The 18,675-nt window shown below is 31.6% G+C and overlaps 1 protein-coding gene across 4 annotated transcripts in view; it reads right to left on the reverse strand.

Moving 5' to 3' along the window:
• Positions 1-18,675, reverse strand: part of LOC127738815 (vasodilator-stimulated phosphoprotein-like) — a 45,697-nt gene that overhangs the window by 12,671 nt on the left and 14,351 nt on the right. Inside the window, exons 1-10 of one of the 4 annotated variants that reach the window (XM_052250213.1) lie at positions 17,990-18,083; positions 14,036-14,207; positions 11,906-12,071; positions 9,318-9,335; positions 5,140-5,221; positions 4,468-4,511; positions 2,951-3,324; positions 2,152-2,322; positions 939-1,051; positions 597-629 (exon numbers count right to left, since the gene is read on the reverse strand). In XM_052250213.1, coding sequence (XP_052106173.1) covers positions 597-629; positions 939-1,051; positions 2,152-2,322; positions 2,951-3,324; positions 4,468-4,511; positions 5,140-5,221; positions 9,318-9,335; positions 11,906-12,071; positions 14,036-14,207; positions 17,990-18,033 — 1,217 coding nt within the window. In that variant the 5' untranslated portion in view covers positions 18,034-18,083. Of the gene's footprint in view, positions 1-596; positions 630-938; positions 1,052-2,151; positions 2,323-2,950; positions 3,325-4,467; positions 4,512-5,139; positions 5,222-9,317; positions 9,336-11,905; positions 12,072-14,035; positions 14,208-17,989; positions 18,084-18,675 lie in introns of those variants that run through there. The other 3 variants (XM_052250215.1, XM_052250214.1, XM_052250216.1) reach the window with 3 other exon arrangements.

An 18,675-nucleotide genomic window follows, 5' to 3' on the forward strand; every position in this document is an offset into this window, starting at 1 on the left:
CCCAAACTCAATCTCAGCCTTCCCTTTGTGGTATGGTACCTTGCAGTACAATTTCAGAGAGATCCATACACTTGAACACAAGTTATTGTCTGGAAACTAGAAAAATGCTTATTTTTGGCCCCTTTTTGGCCCCCAATTCCTAAACGTTTCGGGCAATTACCCCCAAACTCAATTCCAGCTTTCCCTTTGTGATATGGAACCTTGTAGTACAATTTCAGAAATATCCAAACACTTACACACAAGTTATTGTCATGAAACTAGAAAAATGCTTGTTTTTTGCCCCTTTTTTGGCCCCTAATTCCTTAACTGTTGGTACCATAACCCCCAAAATCAATCCCAACCTTCCTTTCATGGTATTGAACCTTATGGTAAAATTTCATGGAGATCCATTCACTTAAACTAAAGTTAGAGTGCGAAAACCAATGTGTCTTCGGACGACGCCAGACGACGCCGGACGACGACGACGACGACGACGACGACGACGACGCCAACGTCATACCAATATACGACCAAAAAATTTTCAATTTTTGCGGTCGTATAAAAAGCAGTGAGTTGAGTAGAAAGTTTATTTCTTAGAACCAGAATATTTTACTCACTTAAATGATGGAGAAGCAAATGGTTTTAAACTGCTAAAAATACAGTCGAAATACATATGAAATTCATTGTGTCTCCGAATAACAGAAACATTGAAATTTGCATGTGAATATCTTGCCTGTTTACACAAAGTAAATTTTAAAGAACATTATATCATAATATCTTTTTAATGTAGTAATTATGCAAAACCAAAACTGCAAACAATCAATATATATTTTGCCTAGGTTTTCTTTAAAAAAAAAAGAAAAAAATACAGCTCAGGATTTTCCAATCCATTTTTTAAAGTCCTTGAGCCTTGTTAACAAAAATACAATTTGAGCCTCTTGTACAAAACTATAAATTACCTTCTGCCTTTAGGAGAATCTGCTCCATTATTTGTAGGTGGAACTCTGTTTGTTGGAGGACCAGATGATCTATCTCGTTGTCTTCTGTCTAGACTGTTTGTTGAAGCTGACTCCTGAAACAGTTATTATATTGATTGATTGATTGTTGGTGTCTAACGCCATTTTCAGCACACTTGGCAGTTAGTTTTTATTGGACGAGGAAGATAACATATTTTATAGAGAACTATACTTTAGCAGAAAGCTGTCAATCAAGGCAGTACAATAGGCTTTGTGTACGTTAGTTTTATTGTTTACATCTTTGTAATAAAAACAAATCAGTTGTATGACATACATTCAATTCTTTATTCAAAAGCCAATAATCAGCTTCAAGTGTTTTCAACATTAATGCATTGATACTTTATAATTGAAGATAAAATGTTCAATTAAACTTGTTTTAATAATAAAGCCAGTCGAAATGGTACGGAATTGCTGATAAAATGTCGTCTATTTTGGGGAAGAAAGTTAACAGAACACTCAGACCACACAACCTATACAGTCTATACACAGCCTGACAACTTATTGTATTATTCCTTCCACGATGCAAGAGGACAAACACATGTTGGCAGAATAATTTTAACAAACATTTTCACAACAAAAACACTTTATTTTTTTAATTTCTTTTTATAGTTTATTTACATACTTACAATGAACTTTCACTTTCACTTTCAGTACGTTGCTATTAATAACGTTACTTACCATTGCAACATTGTGACGTTTAAATTTTAACAACCCGATTTTGTACTTCAACATGATTTTATGTATTGTTTTTATCCTGATGACGGTGCCCTAGGCACCGAAACATGTCGATCAATAAATTTATGCAGCAGTCCGTAAAGTGTTGTTGTTATAAGACTCTCTACATCTTGTTTTAATATTGTTCAAGTCTCAGAGTGAATGCAGTCCTAGTCTACAAAGATCAAGAGTTGTACACACCTTGCTTATGCTTTGTTCAAAGTCACAATCTCAGTGTTGACAGCCTAGGACAGTGACCTTTAGTTGCTAACATCTACATTATTTGGTCTGTGGTGAATAGATTTCTCATTGGCAATCATAACATTTCTTCTTATTTTTATAGTCATTACTATAGATGAAATACTTTCACGACTCTGCCTCCGAGCCGCTTCATTATAACTGAAAGTAGTCAGCTGTCAAACTATAAAATAAATAAACTTACCTTAATTTCTGGTGCAGGCTGTGGTACACCTTCGGCATCATTTTTCTTTCTGTTCAACTTTTTCTGTAGTTCTGACATGAAGTCCCCACCCCCTCCACCACCTCCGCTACCAGTACTAGAACTAGACCCTCTACTACCAGGTTCAGCTGATGATGGTCTGGCAGAATTATCCTAAAAGGAAAAATAAATATAAGTTTTAACTGGAGGTTATTGTACTTTTATACGATGCTGATAATACTACTAATATGCAAAACAAATTTGTATTGTGTTAAGTATATTTAATTCCTTACAATATTTATGTGACATCTTAATTCTGAAATATTTATTCTGAAAATAATTGGCTGGAACATTGAACTATTCTGTTGCTATTGAATCCCAATAAGAAAAGGCATTTCTTCTACAAGACATTCTGAATTCTGATAGAAAAGCAAAGGATATGGGGTATCTATCCATGACACAAAATCAGTACATGCACAGTAAAATAAACACACAAAAAGCCAAGGAAAAGAGCTTTTATTGCTTTAATTGAACCTTTTGGTAGACAATTACCTTCTATTTGTTTGAATAGTGATGGATAAAATAAAAATATTCACTAGTACTGAAACAGTAATTAGATACACCAGACTTTAAGAAAACAAAATTTTTGTGGATCAAGGAAAAATGGTATATATATTTGGATACATGATTTTTTTCCTGGTTTTAACAATTTCTGCATACAAAGTAAATACAAAGTTTGTATTTTGTTGAACAAAAATTCCCAAGAAAAAAAAATGAATTCACAGTATTTCGTAATACTCACATTGGGATCGACATGTTTCAGGGCCCCTGACTTCTTTGCTAAAGCTTCTGCCAAAGATCCCATTCCTCCACCACCACCTCCTCCTGATTTAGCTGGACTTGACCCTGCACCTGGCATTGGTGGTGGAGCTGGAGGTGGTGGTACTCCTGGTCCTGGAGGTGGTGGCACACCTGGTCCTGGAGGTGGTGGTACTCCTGGGCCAGGAGGAGGTGCTGGTGGTGCTGCAGGGGGAGCAGGTGGTGCTGGGGGAGCAGGGGGTGCAGCAGGGGCTTGGACAGCAGCAGGTGGTGGCCCTGGTGCTGGAGGGGGAGCCTGAGAAGCTGTAGGTTGTGTATACTGTGGCTGCGGAGGAGCTGGCTGGCTATACTGTGGAGCTGAAACAGATGGATTATAATAACTATCTTGTTGGCTAGAGCAATAAGGATCATTTTGAGAAGTTGAAACAGAATAGTTTGTGTCATACTGCATATGGTGCTGCAGCTGAGGAGTACTGTCAGAAGTACAATATTCATTATCCTCATCAGGTTCTCCTATGACATTAAATGGCTGAGAAGCAGGGTAAAAAGTGGGTGTAACATAGTACTGTGGATCACTCGGAGTTCTTGAAAACAACTGCTGATCAGTCATAGTATAATAGTTAGAGTCATTACTAGGTATTGAGGACTGTCGATAAAATACACCCTTGCTATATTGAGAAACTGAAAAAAAATAAGTTAGGAGGTATTGGTCTTGATAGAAGACAGTGGAAATATGAATACATTCAAACATAACCACATAATTACAAATTATCCTACTTACTACTAATATCTTGACACAGTTTACTTGTATAATATGTTATTACATGACTTGTTTATATTTCGTCTTGCTTATGCATGAGATATATTGATGTCATGCATATCAGTTGAAAGTTGGCAACAGGCACAAATATTTGTTTTATTCTATTCAGTTGACGATGCCATATAGAGGTTAAGTTTTCACAAAAACTACTGTAAAAGCAGAAATTTTCTCTTATTTAAAAGATAATTTTCTCAAACAAAAACAACGAAAATCAATCCCAATTAGATCCATCTTACAAGACATCATGATGACATTTTAACCCCAAGACAATTAAACATTCTACAATATATCTGACAACACGAAAATTCCATAAGGTCCTGGCAATACAAATGAATGATTCCTTTTAATCTAATAAAATTTTATAAAAAGTTTGGTGCATCATTGATCCTTTAATTAAATTTCGTGTATGTCTATCTGATGACCAATTAACTTAATGAAATTAGACAGATTCTGGATGAGTATATAAATTATCTCGTCAGAATGACAGTCTCTAATCCATTAGATTCTCTTATACATACTTCTGTTAAATTAATCCATCATGTATGAATAATGAATATATAAGGAAGCTGCTACTTAATGAACTTCATGTCCTTTACATAGTATTTTCAGATTAATCTAAGTGTGTTCCTGATTATTCAGGAGTTTTATTAAAATTACAAACATATTCAAAACAGGCTTACCTCCCCCTGATGGATGTCTCACATGACCTGGATGTGGTGGATGCCTGTAAACAGAAATATGATTTTAACAAATCACATGATTAAAGAAATCGGGGGTTTGATTCTTGTAAATATTTATTTCACTGAATACTGCAATATATGATTCAGCAGCCTATAGCCAAGGCGTTCTATGCAATTTCAGGTATCTGTTCTAAGAAGACTATCTACTGCAGAATAATTATTATTCGTGGGATACCAATTTATGTGGATTTCTTGGCTACAGGTGAATCATGAATTTAAACATTTTAACAAAATACAAATTTTCTATAGGCTTGTACATGTATGCAGACTTTTTGTAATACCACAAAAGTAAAATGTTTCCTTATTCATGAAAATTGAATGGTTCAAAAGTTATTGCAAGAAAACTTTTGGCAGCCATCTGCCCACCATACTTCAACAATAACTTGATTTTTCCTTTCGGAAAACCCAGTTAGCAAAAACACATTTTCTGTGATTTCAGTATTCTTCTTACATCCTGTAAATTTATTTTTTACATGTATATATTCAATAAGTGTATTGTTGGTTATTGCTTTCACTTGTTAAACAGCTGAGATGAAAAATTACAAATTAAGAAATATTAGATATCATTTCAGGAAGCTATAATCATCATGACACTCATTATCCAGTACTAACCTTTCCGGTTCTTCATGTACATGCTGTGGTGCATTATAAGGTTGTGGTACTTGCCCTGGTGGTGGATGTTGTCCAGCCAATTCTGAAAAAAAAATAGAATTAATTTAAACAGTCAATTAAAACATTTATTCAAGAATTTATTCTTTCTTATCTATTTATTCAGTCTCTGAATTAAAACAGTGACAACGAGGTTGCTAATTTTTTATTGGTTTAAATTTATGTCATGTGATGTAGTCACAAACTTTCATATGATATGAAAATTGGTTACAATTCACAATCTTAAAATTTAACTGTGTGTTAAGGCAAGTAACTTCATGTCTAGCAGTAATACCTCATAATAAATCCAGCTCTTCTTCTGACACAGTCTTCAACTGTTTAAAACCAGAAAATTTCCAATTTTTAACTGCCAAAACAAACAAGATCTATTTACCTATAGTTACCTTATTAGTAATTTACTGCAACAAATAATTGAAATATGACCTATGCACTTTTTTTCTGTCCCAAGTAACCTGAATGTATACTTTAGAACTGAACAATGCAAATAAATAAACAAAATTTACAAAGCAAATATGAAGAAAGAATGTGGGCCCATAAGACAAGATGCCCAACACCCAATATAGCTACAGCAAACATGTGAACTAAATTTAAAGTTGATGATATCATAGCTTCACAGTAAACTACCTTAACCAAAAACTTTAACCTGAAAATTTACTGATTTCCAACAATCACATTTTATTATCAGTGAAACAGGAAACAGGGTATAAATATAATAATTTTAAAAGTTCATATCAAATTGCCATCTGTACCAAGTTTCTGGTTGATGTGACCCCAACTTCCTTGTAAAATAAGGTAAATAAAAAAATCTGGTATGGGACAAACTAACTGAATAACATACACAATATCTGTCAGATGCACAAACCAGAAAACATAATGCCTCTGCTACTGAACTTACACACAGAAGGCAGGGAATAAAAATAATATAACTGTTGACACAAAGATATGTCTGACCTTTAAGTAATTTTGAGTACCGGTATAATGCAAATATTGAAATTAAAATAGCAAATGGCAATACTTTTTACAACATGTAAACTATGCAAAACATTCAAAGTCAATTCATCATGACTGCAGGTGCCCATCCAAATAATCTCCATTGAAATGAAATGTGCCTATGCTAATAAAACAGCATGCCAAATACCACTGACTTATCATAAGTGGTTCCTGTTAAACTGACCTTAACACAAAATGAAACATGTTAAGTTGTGAACTATGCAAACGTTTCAATGTCAATAGACCTTTCCACATATTTCAAAAAACCTTGTATCATTGCTAAAAAGATCAAACCACTTATGATGAAATAAACAATTGTTTTTTTTTAATTCGAAGAAATAATTGTAGAATTCTAGATGGCAACAATTTTATTAAGCAAGAATGTATTGAGTGAGTTTCAAACTCTGATAATTCTACAATTCCTCTCTATTCTAGCCTATGTGGGGGAAGAAACCCATCCCTTGCATCCGATAGGAATAAGCTTGTGTTTGAATAACAATGAGTTTCTTATCTAAAGTTTTTAAGGTTAAAATTTTTACTGCATAAAATTAAGAACAATAAAACTTTAAAACCCTGCATTTTCATTTAACTCTTTATGTCATGTAGTATAAAACCATGAAACACAATATCAAGGTGAAAAGTTTTTATGACTTAACAATACCTCAATTATTTCACTGAAATTAAGCAAGACAATTTCCATTTTACATATTCATATTGAATTCAGGAAGTAATTGGAAAGCTTGTATGAGAAAAACAATTTAAAACAGTCTTCCCATGCTTCTATGATTGACTTATTTGACAATCACTTATTTGTTTATTTACAGTCTACTCTTAATAGTTTTCTCTTAACCACTCCAGGATGTAGTCAATATCTGTTTATATTATTGGTTTGAAAATAGATTGACCATCTCACACTCAAATAAAACATAATTTATTACCTTTTTCCTAATATGGCAACTGATACATTAAAAATATAATGCATAGAGAATTTTCATGTTACATTTCGATTTTCAAAGTAAACAAAAGTTATTTTGTCAAGTTGGGGCATTTTATAGCTTACTATAATGTATGGGTTTTGCTCATTGTTGACCGCCATAGGTTGATATATACCTCATTTGGTCTCTGGTAGAAAGTTGTTTAATCATCTGCAATCATACCACATCTCCTTATTTTTATAATTACTACACATATAAATTTATATGTTACAATTAAATTTTTCAAAGTCAACAAAAATAACACTGTTTTCTGTAGAGGTCTGTTCATGATTCAAAGAAGATGTTAAAAGTCATGTTACTGTAGTTCATTGTTTTCCTGAAAACTTGTATTTTCTATTCTGCTATCGTTTACATGAATAAAAGGAGTTGTTTGATATATATTTATGAGACAGCAACACTATAACTTACATCTAAAGGTCAAAATGTTTTTCAGTAAAAAGGAAAGTATCTATATATGTATGGCTAAGATTCTAGATTTTTATTTCCTTTGGATATGTCTTCTTTGGCTATAAATCATTTACAATTGCCTTTTGGTGGTACATGTATAAACAAATTAATACGGTATGTTATACACACTTGTCTATCTTTTACTTCTAGATATTTGTTTTTGTTAGGTTGCTGTCTCGCTGCCATTCAAGCTACAACTCCTTTTCTTCATGTAAACTAAAGGGGAATTGAAATCACAGGCAGTAAAACAATGACCCATAGTTATATAACTAGTAAGTTTATCTATACAGGAAAAAGTTTCCAGTTCACTACTTTGATACAAACAATGCTGATTTCCTGATACATACAACTACATAGGATATCTATACTTATATATTGATATCAATCTTTACTAATTTTGTTTACTTCTCTGTTCACTATAAATAAATCAACAAAAAAAGCTAATAGGTCCTTAGTTTTCTCATTTCAATTGTTTTACATTTGCCATTTCAGGGCTTATTATAGCTTGTATGGGTTTTGCTCATGGTTGAAGGCCATACAGTGACCTATAGCTATGAACTTCTACTTCATTTGGTCTCCTATGGAGAGTTGTTTCATTGGCAATCATTTTCATATTTATACATGTACAATTCAGAGTTTAAGCATACTGCTCTCTAAATCTTAATTTTCATTCGGAAATTTTAGTTTAAGAAAATTCAGACCCTTTCAATATCTCTTTATCCTGAATGTGAAGGCAAGATCACCACTTGACGTTAAACGAACATCAATCAATCATATCTTAAAATATATGAACATGACAAACTCAACAAAAACAGTCAATTTGTTGAACTTCTCTCTTCCTGAATAGCAACAACTAATGCTTATGATACATGTAGCTGGATTAGAATGCCATCCATTATATCAGAAGGGATAGCGACTGTTTATTTCAAACATCTCTGTGATATAGATATAGATATATAATGCCAACATCTCTGTGATATAGATATAGATATATAATGCCAAGTCGAAAAGAAAATCTGTAGGAAAATAAAATGTTTTAGATTTTTCAGTTCAGATTAAAAAAAAATTTAGATGTCAAAAACTGAAGGCAATTGGGAAAATTTTGACGATTTACAAATCTTCAATTCTTCAGAGATTTGACCATGTTGACAATTATTTTGTATTGAATTCATTGGTCAAATATGAATATTCATTAATGATCTTATATGCAGTAGGGTATATTACGGTACCAAAAGTTATTTGGGTGAAACCTTTACGATCATGACGATGAAGTCATAATTAGGTCATGTAATTTAATATTCACCAAAAGTTTATCCTTTTAGATTTTGCTACAAAACGGCATTTGAAATAAATTTAAATCCAGCAACATGTATCAAACTTATCTACCATTATTTAAAGAAATTCTCCAAAAGCAAACATATCCACAACACAATTAAAAATTTTTTATTCATTTAATAAGTAAGTCTTTTTAGTGAAAAATCATGTTAAATAATTCAGTTCTCATTTTTGGTTAAAAAAAATGTCCCACTTTTTTTTATCTCAGCATGAATTAAAAGCATATATATATTGAAATAAATAAATTCTTTGTGTTTGTTATTACAAATACATAAAGATATAGAAAAGCAGTCTTTATGGACCTTGTTGACATGGCAGGCAACAAAAGTTTTATTCTAAAAAGTGAAAATTTACCTTTTTGAACTTCTTTGGCTAAAATACATTCAATTTGAAATATCAGCACAGAATTCAATAATGAAAATGATCATCACTATTTATCAAAAATTCAATTGTAAGTCAATGAATTACAGTATTTTGCCTAAAAGAGAGGCAAAAGATACCAAAGGGACATTCAAACTCATTAGTCAAAAATAAACTGACAACGCCATGGGAAAAAAGGAAAAGACCAAAAGACAAACAGCAGAATACAAAACACATAGATATAAGAAGATGTGGTATGAGTGCCAATGAGACAACATAGAAAACTAAAGACTTAGCAACAAGAACCCCACCAAATACCTGGGGTGATCTCAGGTGCTCCGGAAGGGTACACATTACTTTACTTTTTTCACTGGAAATGACAGTATAACCCAACACTTATGCACTCTTTATTTTTAACATGAGACGGTCTATCTTGGCCTAGATGTAACTGACTTTTTGGAAACTTACAAAGCAGAATAGAAATATACTTGTGTTAAAGACCCCAAGGGTCGACTAGGGTAAACTATAGAAATATAGTCACTTTGACTTTTTTTTTTCCAACAGTAAAACATAAGCTAAAGAAGGACATAAAGTCTCCTTTAAATATTGTTTCCTGTCATTAGAAGCCTAACTTGAAAATTAGCAAGGCCAGTGTTCTCCCCAGAAATTTTGGATAGAATCACATTTGGCGTAAAAAAATATATTGTATTTCTTTTCAATGTCATTTGTCGCGTCACGGCATTGCTCTATTTCCTTTAAGTAATGTTTATATTGTTCAATTCATTACTAAGAATACAATTAAAGTATAACAGTTGTTTCAGTTTATATCTTCAATATTCATTAACAGTTACAGAATTATATTTTTCCTCTTACAGAATTATATTTTTCCTCATGTCAGAAACTACAACTAAATATCTAGTACAAAAAAAATAAAATTTTTATATCAAAAAGGAAAAGAAAGTATCATATGTTAATAAAATTTCAATCAAAAAACTATTCTGTTTATGATGTTTATGAAATTCATTGTTTCCTGGGACTCAATGTATTAGTCCCAGTTGTTTCTCATCAAAAAGATATATATTTTTAACAAAGTTAAGCTTCTTTAATCAGTAAATTGAAACAATACATTTAGCAAGGAGGTCTGCTAATGCATGTAGAATGCGTAGTTTTCCTTTTTTGGATCATTATTATTCTGTTAGCTGTGTCATTCGTGCGTCTGTAGTTATTATCGTAAAAATGCGGATTTTGGTCATAGCTTGTCCGCTTCCGATGAATCCCACATCCGATCCGTAGTTTGAACAAATATTTCAATGGCAGTCGAAGAAAAATTAACGAAAATAAACCATGTTTGACAAGCAATTTGGAATGAATATGACACTTTTAATGCAATAAATGGATGAAACATTAACAAAAGGCAATTTTCATCACGTTCTAATGAAGTATTAAACTTATTTTGCCGAAAATCAGAATGTTAAATGTACGCTCTCGAGTAACAAGTAAGGGAAGGGAAAGAAAATACTTCTTTATAAGTTGTTAGTTTGAAATAATATACGACCAATCTGTAAATTCAGTGCTTTCACCTCTTTTCTACAGAAATAAATTGTATATATCTTTGAATTTCTTTACTTATAAATGAAAAAAAGCTGTTTAATCGACTTGAAATAAATGCGTATTTGTACAACTTGGTTTGGTCAGCCATTTTGTCAACAACGAGGTACCCTGCATAGTTTTTCTTCTCTTAGGAGACGGTTATGCCATGGTGCAAACGTAGATTTCGAATTGTTTATGAATTTTTTATTCCATTTTCTTGATGTTAAAATTTGCATTTGGACCATGTGATATTAGTCATGTCATAAGTGTCTGCTTGGGGTATTTGTATCCACACAGTTATCACCCAAAGGGCAATTAATACCCATCTAATCACTCTTAATTGCCTCTATTGTCCGACTTGAAGGGATTACAATTAAAGATGATATAATTATTATGATCATAAGCGGTAATTAGTCGAAAGTTTAAAAATTAGGACATCGATTTTGTGGCAATGTAAAGAGACAAGAAAATATAGCATCCTCAAAATATTATAGCGTCAAGGAAAACAATTATAGTGTCACGGTGCCGCGACGCTAAAACGGCCTGCGGGAGATCACTGAAGGCACACAGAAATATCAACTTTTTTTCTGGATCTGTTTAAAAAAATATATACAGTAGATTCATTTATTTACATGTGTACCAAATTTTCGTTGATTTAGGAAAAAAAAATTTTGTTCGAGGATACTTGATTTCATGGTTTTACTAAAGTCTGCATACAAACTTATAGACAATTTAACATTGTTGACCATTTAAATTCAAAGTTCACCTACATCCACGAAATCAACAAATATTGGTATCTAATGACGAATCTACAGTACAGGTATGTCTAGGGAGAAAATGCAGAGTTCTCGAAAATTCGTGGACCACCAAAAATTGCAAGGACTGACATAATTTTGGAATTTGCAGGGCAAAAAAAATATCAAGAACTCTTGAAAATGATGACTTGCTATCTCGTATATAAGCTATGGATCCCTTTTTGTCTTCAAACTTACGTTGTAATGTATCTAGTGCTGATTTCATTGCTTGAGCAAAACTTTCTGAATCTTCCTTGTTTGCAAAATTTAACCCATAAACTTGTCTCTGATCTCTCCATTGATGGAATGTAGGTGTAGCTTGGTTATATTTAAGAGTCCTTGGTATAGAACAGTTTATCACTACCTATAATACAAATATATATATATACTTAATATAAGGTCTTCATGAACTAATTCTATTCTTAACTTTAGTCATCCTTTTAAGTTTTGAACTATTTATCAACTTTTTTTAAAAATAGAAATTATAATTATTCATTGTCAAACATCATTTTTTAATGCAACTCATCATATGAATGAAATTTAAAGATTTTCAATATTTTGAAAAAGGTGAATTTGAATTCAATCTAATAAAATTCAACCTTTAATTGCTTCCATTCTGATAAGTCTTGCATCTAAACATATCAGAATGAAATGAGCAATTAAAGGGTTTAATTTTAATAAGATTGATTTGAATTATATATATTTAACAATGCTAAACACCCAAGTGCTGTTCCAGAATTAAACACATGGAGGGCTTGGGAGACACTTTTTTTTTAATATCCCAGCCAGGCAACCATCCATAATAATTATATTAAATTTTCATTTTACTTACAATTCTTAAAAAGTTCTAAGGAAATTGCAACCAACCACAATTAACTAATTAGAATGCCTCCTATCCCCTCCACCGCAATTAATATTGGAACAGCCCTTAAATAAACTAGTGATGATTTGATAGCATGAACATTAGCAACATTCTTAATCTTAATTAATTGCAAATTTTAAACCCTCAATTTGTCTTTAACATAGTTTTTCGGGATGTTATATTGTGATATCAAAATGATTCATTTTAAAACCTTATAAAAATTTAAGGATTACAATTATTTTCAAAAAGCACATAAAAGCAAAAGCAAAGTGGTATCAGGAATTTTCTGCACCTGTGATATTTTTTGAATAAAAAAAAATCATAAGGAAAAAAACATAGACTTAAGTACCTTTTTCAAACATTTATATCTTTTTCATGCCAGCATTTCTGAGTTTCTACAAAACTTTATAATTGTCATAACCTTTCACAAAGATTGTTGCCTTGTTCTCCACAATTTTATCTAATTAAGTTAACTTATGAAGGAAACAAGGTTTCCGCTATAAAGGAAGTACTATTCACAGGTGCGTCAGATTTACTTAAGTATCTTCCTGATTCGTTTCTCGTAGATAAAAGCTTTCAGTATTGTTTGGCTTAGGCTTTGGGAAAAATCCTTCCTGAATCAAGTTACTGAAAATTTCAATATGTACATTTTTTTTCTGTTGACACTGCCAACAGTTACAACTGACATATTTAACCAAATATACATATTTTTTTTCAAATATAACTGGTTATCAAAATTATACCAACTTGCTGGAAGGTCCAAAGAGGACTAAGATTTGTAAAGTCAGGGGCAATAGCAGTCCAATTTTCTGCTGATTTCTTCTGTTTTAAAACTTTCGAATAGAAAGATCGGGTTGACAACACATGTCTTCACTTTGAAAATAAATCTGCTTAAAAAATACCTTTTAAAGTATTAAACACCATGATGGCTTGTCATAAATCTAGGACACACATATGGCAGTCTCACAATAGCAAAACAGCAAGCTAATTGCCTTTAAAGCTGAGTTTGGATCTAGCCAAGTTAAATACAGGCTCAGCAAGAGAAAGTTAAGGTTGCATCTTTTGAATATCAACTGTTACGGTTCTTACACATCCTTGGCTGTCAAATATTTGACTTTGAGCGTTCCTGATGAAGGTAAATCCAGAAAAAAGCGCTTTGGACACATGAAATTATTTAACGTGTTGTTTTTATTTTTTTAACTATTGCAATGAAATTTCTGATAGATCTAAGGTAAATTTTTGCTATATCTAAAAATGCATCATTGTCTTGAAATAAAAATATTGTTTGTGTTTTAATCAAAATCATTCCTGGAAATACTTGCATGTAGAAAAAAAAAAGTAATGTCAAAAGGTCAATATTCTTGCTCTCTTTGGCTATCATATCTACCTTATCAAAATTAGATTCCCATCAACCATGAATAAGTTTTACAATATTATCTAAATTAAATTTTACCAGGGTTACTAACCTCATGATTGGCCATTTTTCTACCAACAACTCGAAATGTATTGTTTCCTGTGTGTCTGTAAATCTGTACTTTTGATAAACCCTGCTGCTGGGCAGTGCCCGCAGGAACCCATTTCTTACTTGCGTCATCATATAACATTACATTGGCCCTCGCTGAAACAATGGGCACTTCACTGAAAGTATAAATGAACAATCTTTTTATTTCTTTCTGTTCATTTATGAGGTAAATAAATGTTACTTTTAATTGTAAAATTTTAAAGTGATACAATTTTGTGTTTCAACACTTTTGAACTCAAGCCCCCCCCCCCCCCCCCCCCCCCCCCCCCACATTCTGCTGAAAAGTTCCTTTTTGGCACTTAAAATTTATAGAATAAGAAGAATATTTTATGAAAGCAAACATTCAATGAAAATTAAAATATTTATGAATGTTATTTTTTTTTCCTTATACATAAAGCAATCATTCTGAAAAATATACATTTCCATTGACTATCATTAGACTACCATTAAAATGAAATTAAGTGTTTTGCATACAATTGGCTAATTATAACCCACAGAAACATGACAACAATGTTTATTTAGGTATATATTGGTATGTACAGGAATGTGATACAGTGTTTCCCAATATTCTGTCATTCAAATACAAGATAAAATAAATACATTTGGCAAATTCCTATGTTTATAGTTAAATTACTGACAGTAGGCTTAAAAAAGAATAATTAAGGTATCATATTTCTAGTAAAAAAATCATGTATTGTTGTAACTGTTATAACTTGTTTTTGGCATCCAAATTAAATGGACAAAAAAACATGCACAAAAAATTAAATCAAAAACCAATTTACACTCTAAAGAAAGTTGGCAAAATAATGTGTTAGAGAAAAAAACTGCCATGAAATTCATGTGCATAGGACAAATATTAATCTTGACCAATGACAAAAAGAGATTCCATTTCAATAAGAGAATATTTATTATAGTCTTTATGACATCTTGTTCTAAATATGTGTATATTACAAATAGTATATACATGTACGTACTGCAATACATGTATGTACTGCATGAATATAAATAACATGCAATATAATGTGTTTAACATGAAAAATTCATAAACAATAATAAAAACAAGTAAAACTTTGCAATTTGAACTTACAGGTTATATCTGTGGAAATGGATCACATCGGGATCCTGTTAGTTCAAATTACAAAAGTTAAACCAAAGAATATAAAAAATACCCTACTTGCCACTTCTTCATCTAATTAAAATAAAAATATAAAACATCTTTGAAGACGTTTGGCCTGTATTCAGAATAAGAAAGTAAATTATCACATCCTTTTATTAACTTCAAACATCCTGTTTCAAATTAATAATTAAAATTTCAACATTACAAGTACATAGTCCTTTTTCGGCTTTTGTACTAGTAATTAGTTGAACTTGAGCCACTTTTTACTAAGTTCAATAATCTTTCAAAGGAATACCTGCTTAGCATCATCATATATATTTTTATTTTGCTCCCCAATTCTGCAAAAGATATTTCCACTGAAACTGATTGAAACTGGTACTTTACATATGTCTGAGCCCAAAATATGCCGAAAAAATTGAGAATGTGTCCATGTGACACAGATAATGCTTGCATATAATGTTATAAAGAGGCATAACTCAAGAACGGTAAAAGTGACGCCACACAAATTCGTACTTGATCTTTATTTTGAGGTAATAAGCAGAACTAAGCATTCAGTATAACTTTTATAACATTTGGTTGAGGCAAACTAAAGTTAGAGAACGGAAACCAATTTCGGGACGGACGGACTAGGGTAACACTTAATGCCCCCTCCGGTGACAATGGGGGCATAAAATATTTGTTATACCATTCAACCGCTTTATGAATTTGACATCTCACTAGTTCCTTCTTCACAACCATTCATTTTTCAGGTGTCAATGTCAATGATCATGGTCTGTTTCTTTATTATTTGTGGCATATGAATTTTTGTGGATTTGTGAGTATACATGTAGGTAAATCCCATATCTAAATGTTCAGAGAGCGTTTTTGCAGACTTTGGCAAAACCACAAAATCAAATATCCACAAATAACAATTTGTTCTCAATCCAGAACGATTGGTACCTACATGACGTAAACAGATGAAAATAAACAAATCTGTAGTCACATTATTGCATTTAAAATAATTCCTTAGACTTTGGATAACATACATGTTTGCTGTAAACCAGAGAGTTTTGATAAGGCCTAGTTCAATTTTTATTAGTAAGCATATGGTCAAATAAGCTTCACTTTTAGTTAATTGAATTCACTTTCAAATGTTTTTGGCAGATGAATATAATAATACAATAATTTCTATCTTCAAGGCAAAATGACTAAATTTTGCACATACATGCATGATAAATTCAAAAGTTGCTTCCAGCTTCTGGTACGATATTGGCTTTCACATGAATTTGTTTCTTGACCGAATGTGCTAATCAAGTGGGCTAACCCATGATATTGAAAAGTTTGATTTCATACAAAAAATTTATATGCTCCAACAGCTATCATCTCAGCACTTACATTAGGGGGCAGTATTGTAATTATGATATGAAACCCTCTCTTGATGAACAGGATTATGAAAGCCAGTACTTTTAAAGTTGGGCATTAGATGTAAATTATTAATCCCTCACTATTGACAGCAGGATGCCATGTCAAAGATATAGATCAGGCAATTCTCCAATGGAATTTAGGTCTATTTGACAGATGGTTCTGTCAAAGAGATGGGAACCATTCCAATATCAATATTATACAGCATTTTTACCCAAAAGCAAAATAAGAATGGGAGAAAAGTCACTAAACATCAGTCACTGACAACATGTAACTAATATTTTTGGCTTAATTCATTAATCATAATAATCAACTTACATAACTTTCTGTATATTCATGTATATTACGTATTTATGTGACAACTGACAGTATATATATATATATATATGCAGTTTTTTTTTTTTATTTCCTAATTTCATGTATGTATGTTGTACACAGACTAGAATCAAAGCTGATGGAATGCATCCTTTTTATTCCAAAATCGTAATCTGTAAGCTAAGAAAATGTTGTAAAATTAACCAGTATGTTGGAAATTAAATGGTTATCTGTAAAAAATTGAACAGGCTTGAAATTCCCCAAGATATTAATTCAAAACACTTTCATACTATTAGGTCAGTAAACTTTCAACGACTGAAAGCGGATTATGGTTTTGTTAGTGAAGAAACATGACCTTAAAAATTTTATATTGATATGCCTTACAACTGCATACCTTCCTAACAAAGCTAAATTTACGATTTCACCAAGCATTGAATGAGAAATAAAGAGGTGGAGATGGGATTGAGGGTTGAGGGGGTGATATTAATATTCTTTTTCTTTCTCTTTAGTTGTAAGCCTCTTAACATTCCCAACCTCTTAATCCACTATAAACTTTTGGATCAGATTGCAGAAATTGTCTAGCATTACAAGACATTTTCATCGGGATGAATAAGTAAAGACCCACATGCAGATGATGGATACACTTAAAATGTACCGGTAAATTGATTTCCCTTATTCAATAAATATTATGTAATATATTCAAAATGGCACCATTAAAAAGCTTAAAATGTAGATATTTGACCCTACTATATAAATTACCCTATAAATTTCAATTATTATAATCTCTATAAACAAAAGATCAATACTATAAGACAAACACAGTCATTGATATTCAGCTAATTTTTGTATAATACATTTCTCTCAGGCTGACTCATCTATATCGGGGATGAGAGCACATTTTGTGAAGCTAGATTACATCTGGAATGTTAGAAAATAAAAAATACAGACATCGCTACAGGAGATTTAAATATAAATGCACCTGGTGAATAAAAATCAACAATGAAATTAACTAGAAATGCACTGAAATTGAACAATGAAATGAACATATTAATAACAAAACGTTACCCATAAGGTGTAGTGTACAAATCTTCTTCTTCTTCCAAATCCATTATATTCCTTTCATCAAAAATACAAGAGTGTAATTTGATATTAAATTGCTACACACAAACTCTACACAATGCTTAATTAATTATTTATTTTCAATGGCAAAATTGAATCAACTGGTATTTAAAGAAGCTGTGTGTATGTGAAGTCCTTGTGTTCTCCTTCAAACACATGAAATCAAATGGAATCTATTGGGAAATGTTTGTGATCTGCAATCAGTGGAAAATTAATGGAGAATTGAACCAGAGAAGCAACAAATTGTGTTCAATTCTTTTGTTCCAGCTCATTACCAATGCAGACACCAATGTTTTTCCACACATACAATCTGTCCAGATTCACTAGAAGTCAATTACCGGTAACTAGTAATTCAATAAGTGTTCAATATCACTGATGACTTGAAAATCAAATAAAAAGCTCCAGTAAATGAATAAAAAAATTATAATTAAATTTACAAAATAATTTAGAAACAACTATTTCAGATGTGAAAACATTTCCAAAAAGTGGAAATCAAAATGTTTCTTTTGACATAATAATTACATCATAGACCCAAATGTACATTTTGTATGTAATCATTCTGTCAATAGGCCTGTAGGAATATTTCGTTGAGTAAATTTTTCTTTGAGAAGAATGATTATTAAAAATCATCT

The sequence above is a fragment of the Mytilus californianus genome, unplaced genomic scaffold, assembly GCF_021869535.1.
Source record: "Mytilus californianus isolate M0D057914Y unplaced genomic scaffold, xbMytCali1.0.p SCAF_4, whole genome shotgun sequence".
Classification (NCBI taxonomy): domain Eukaryota; kingdom Metazoa; phylum Mollusca; class Bivalvia; order Mytilida; family Mytilidae; genus Mytilus; species Mytilus californianus.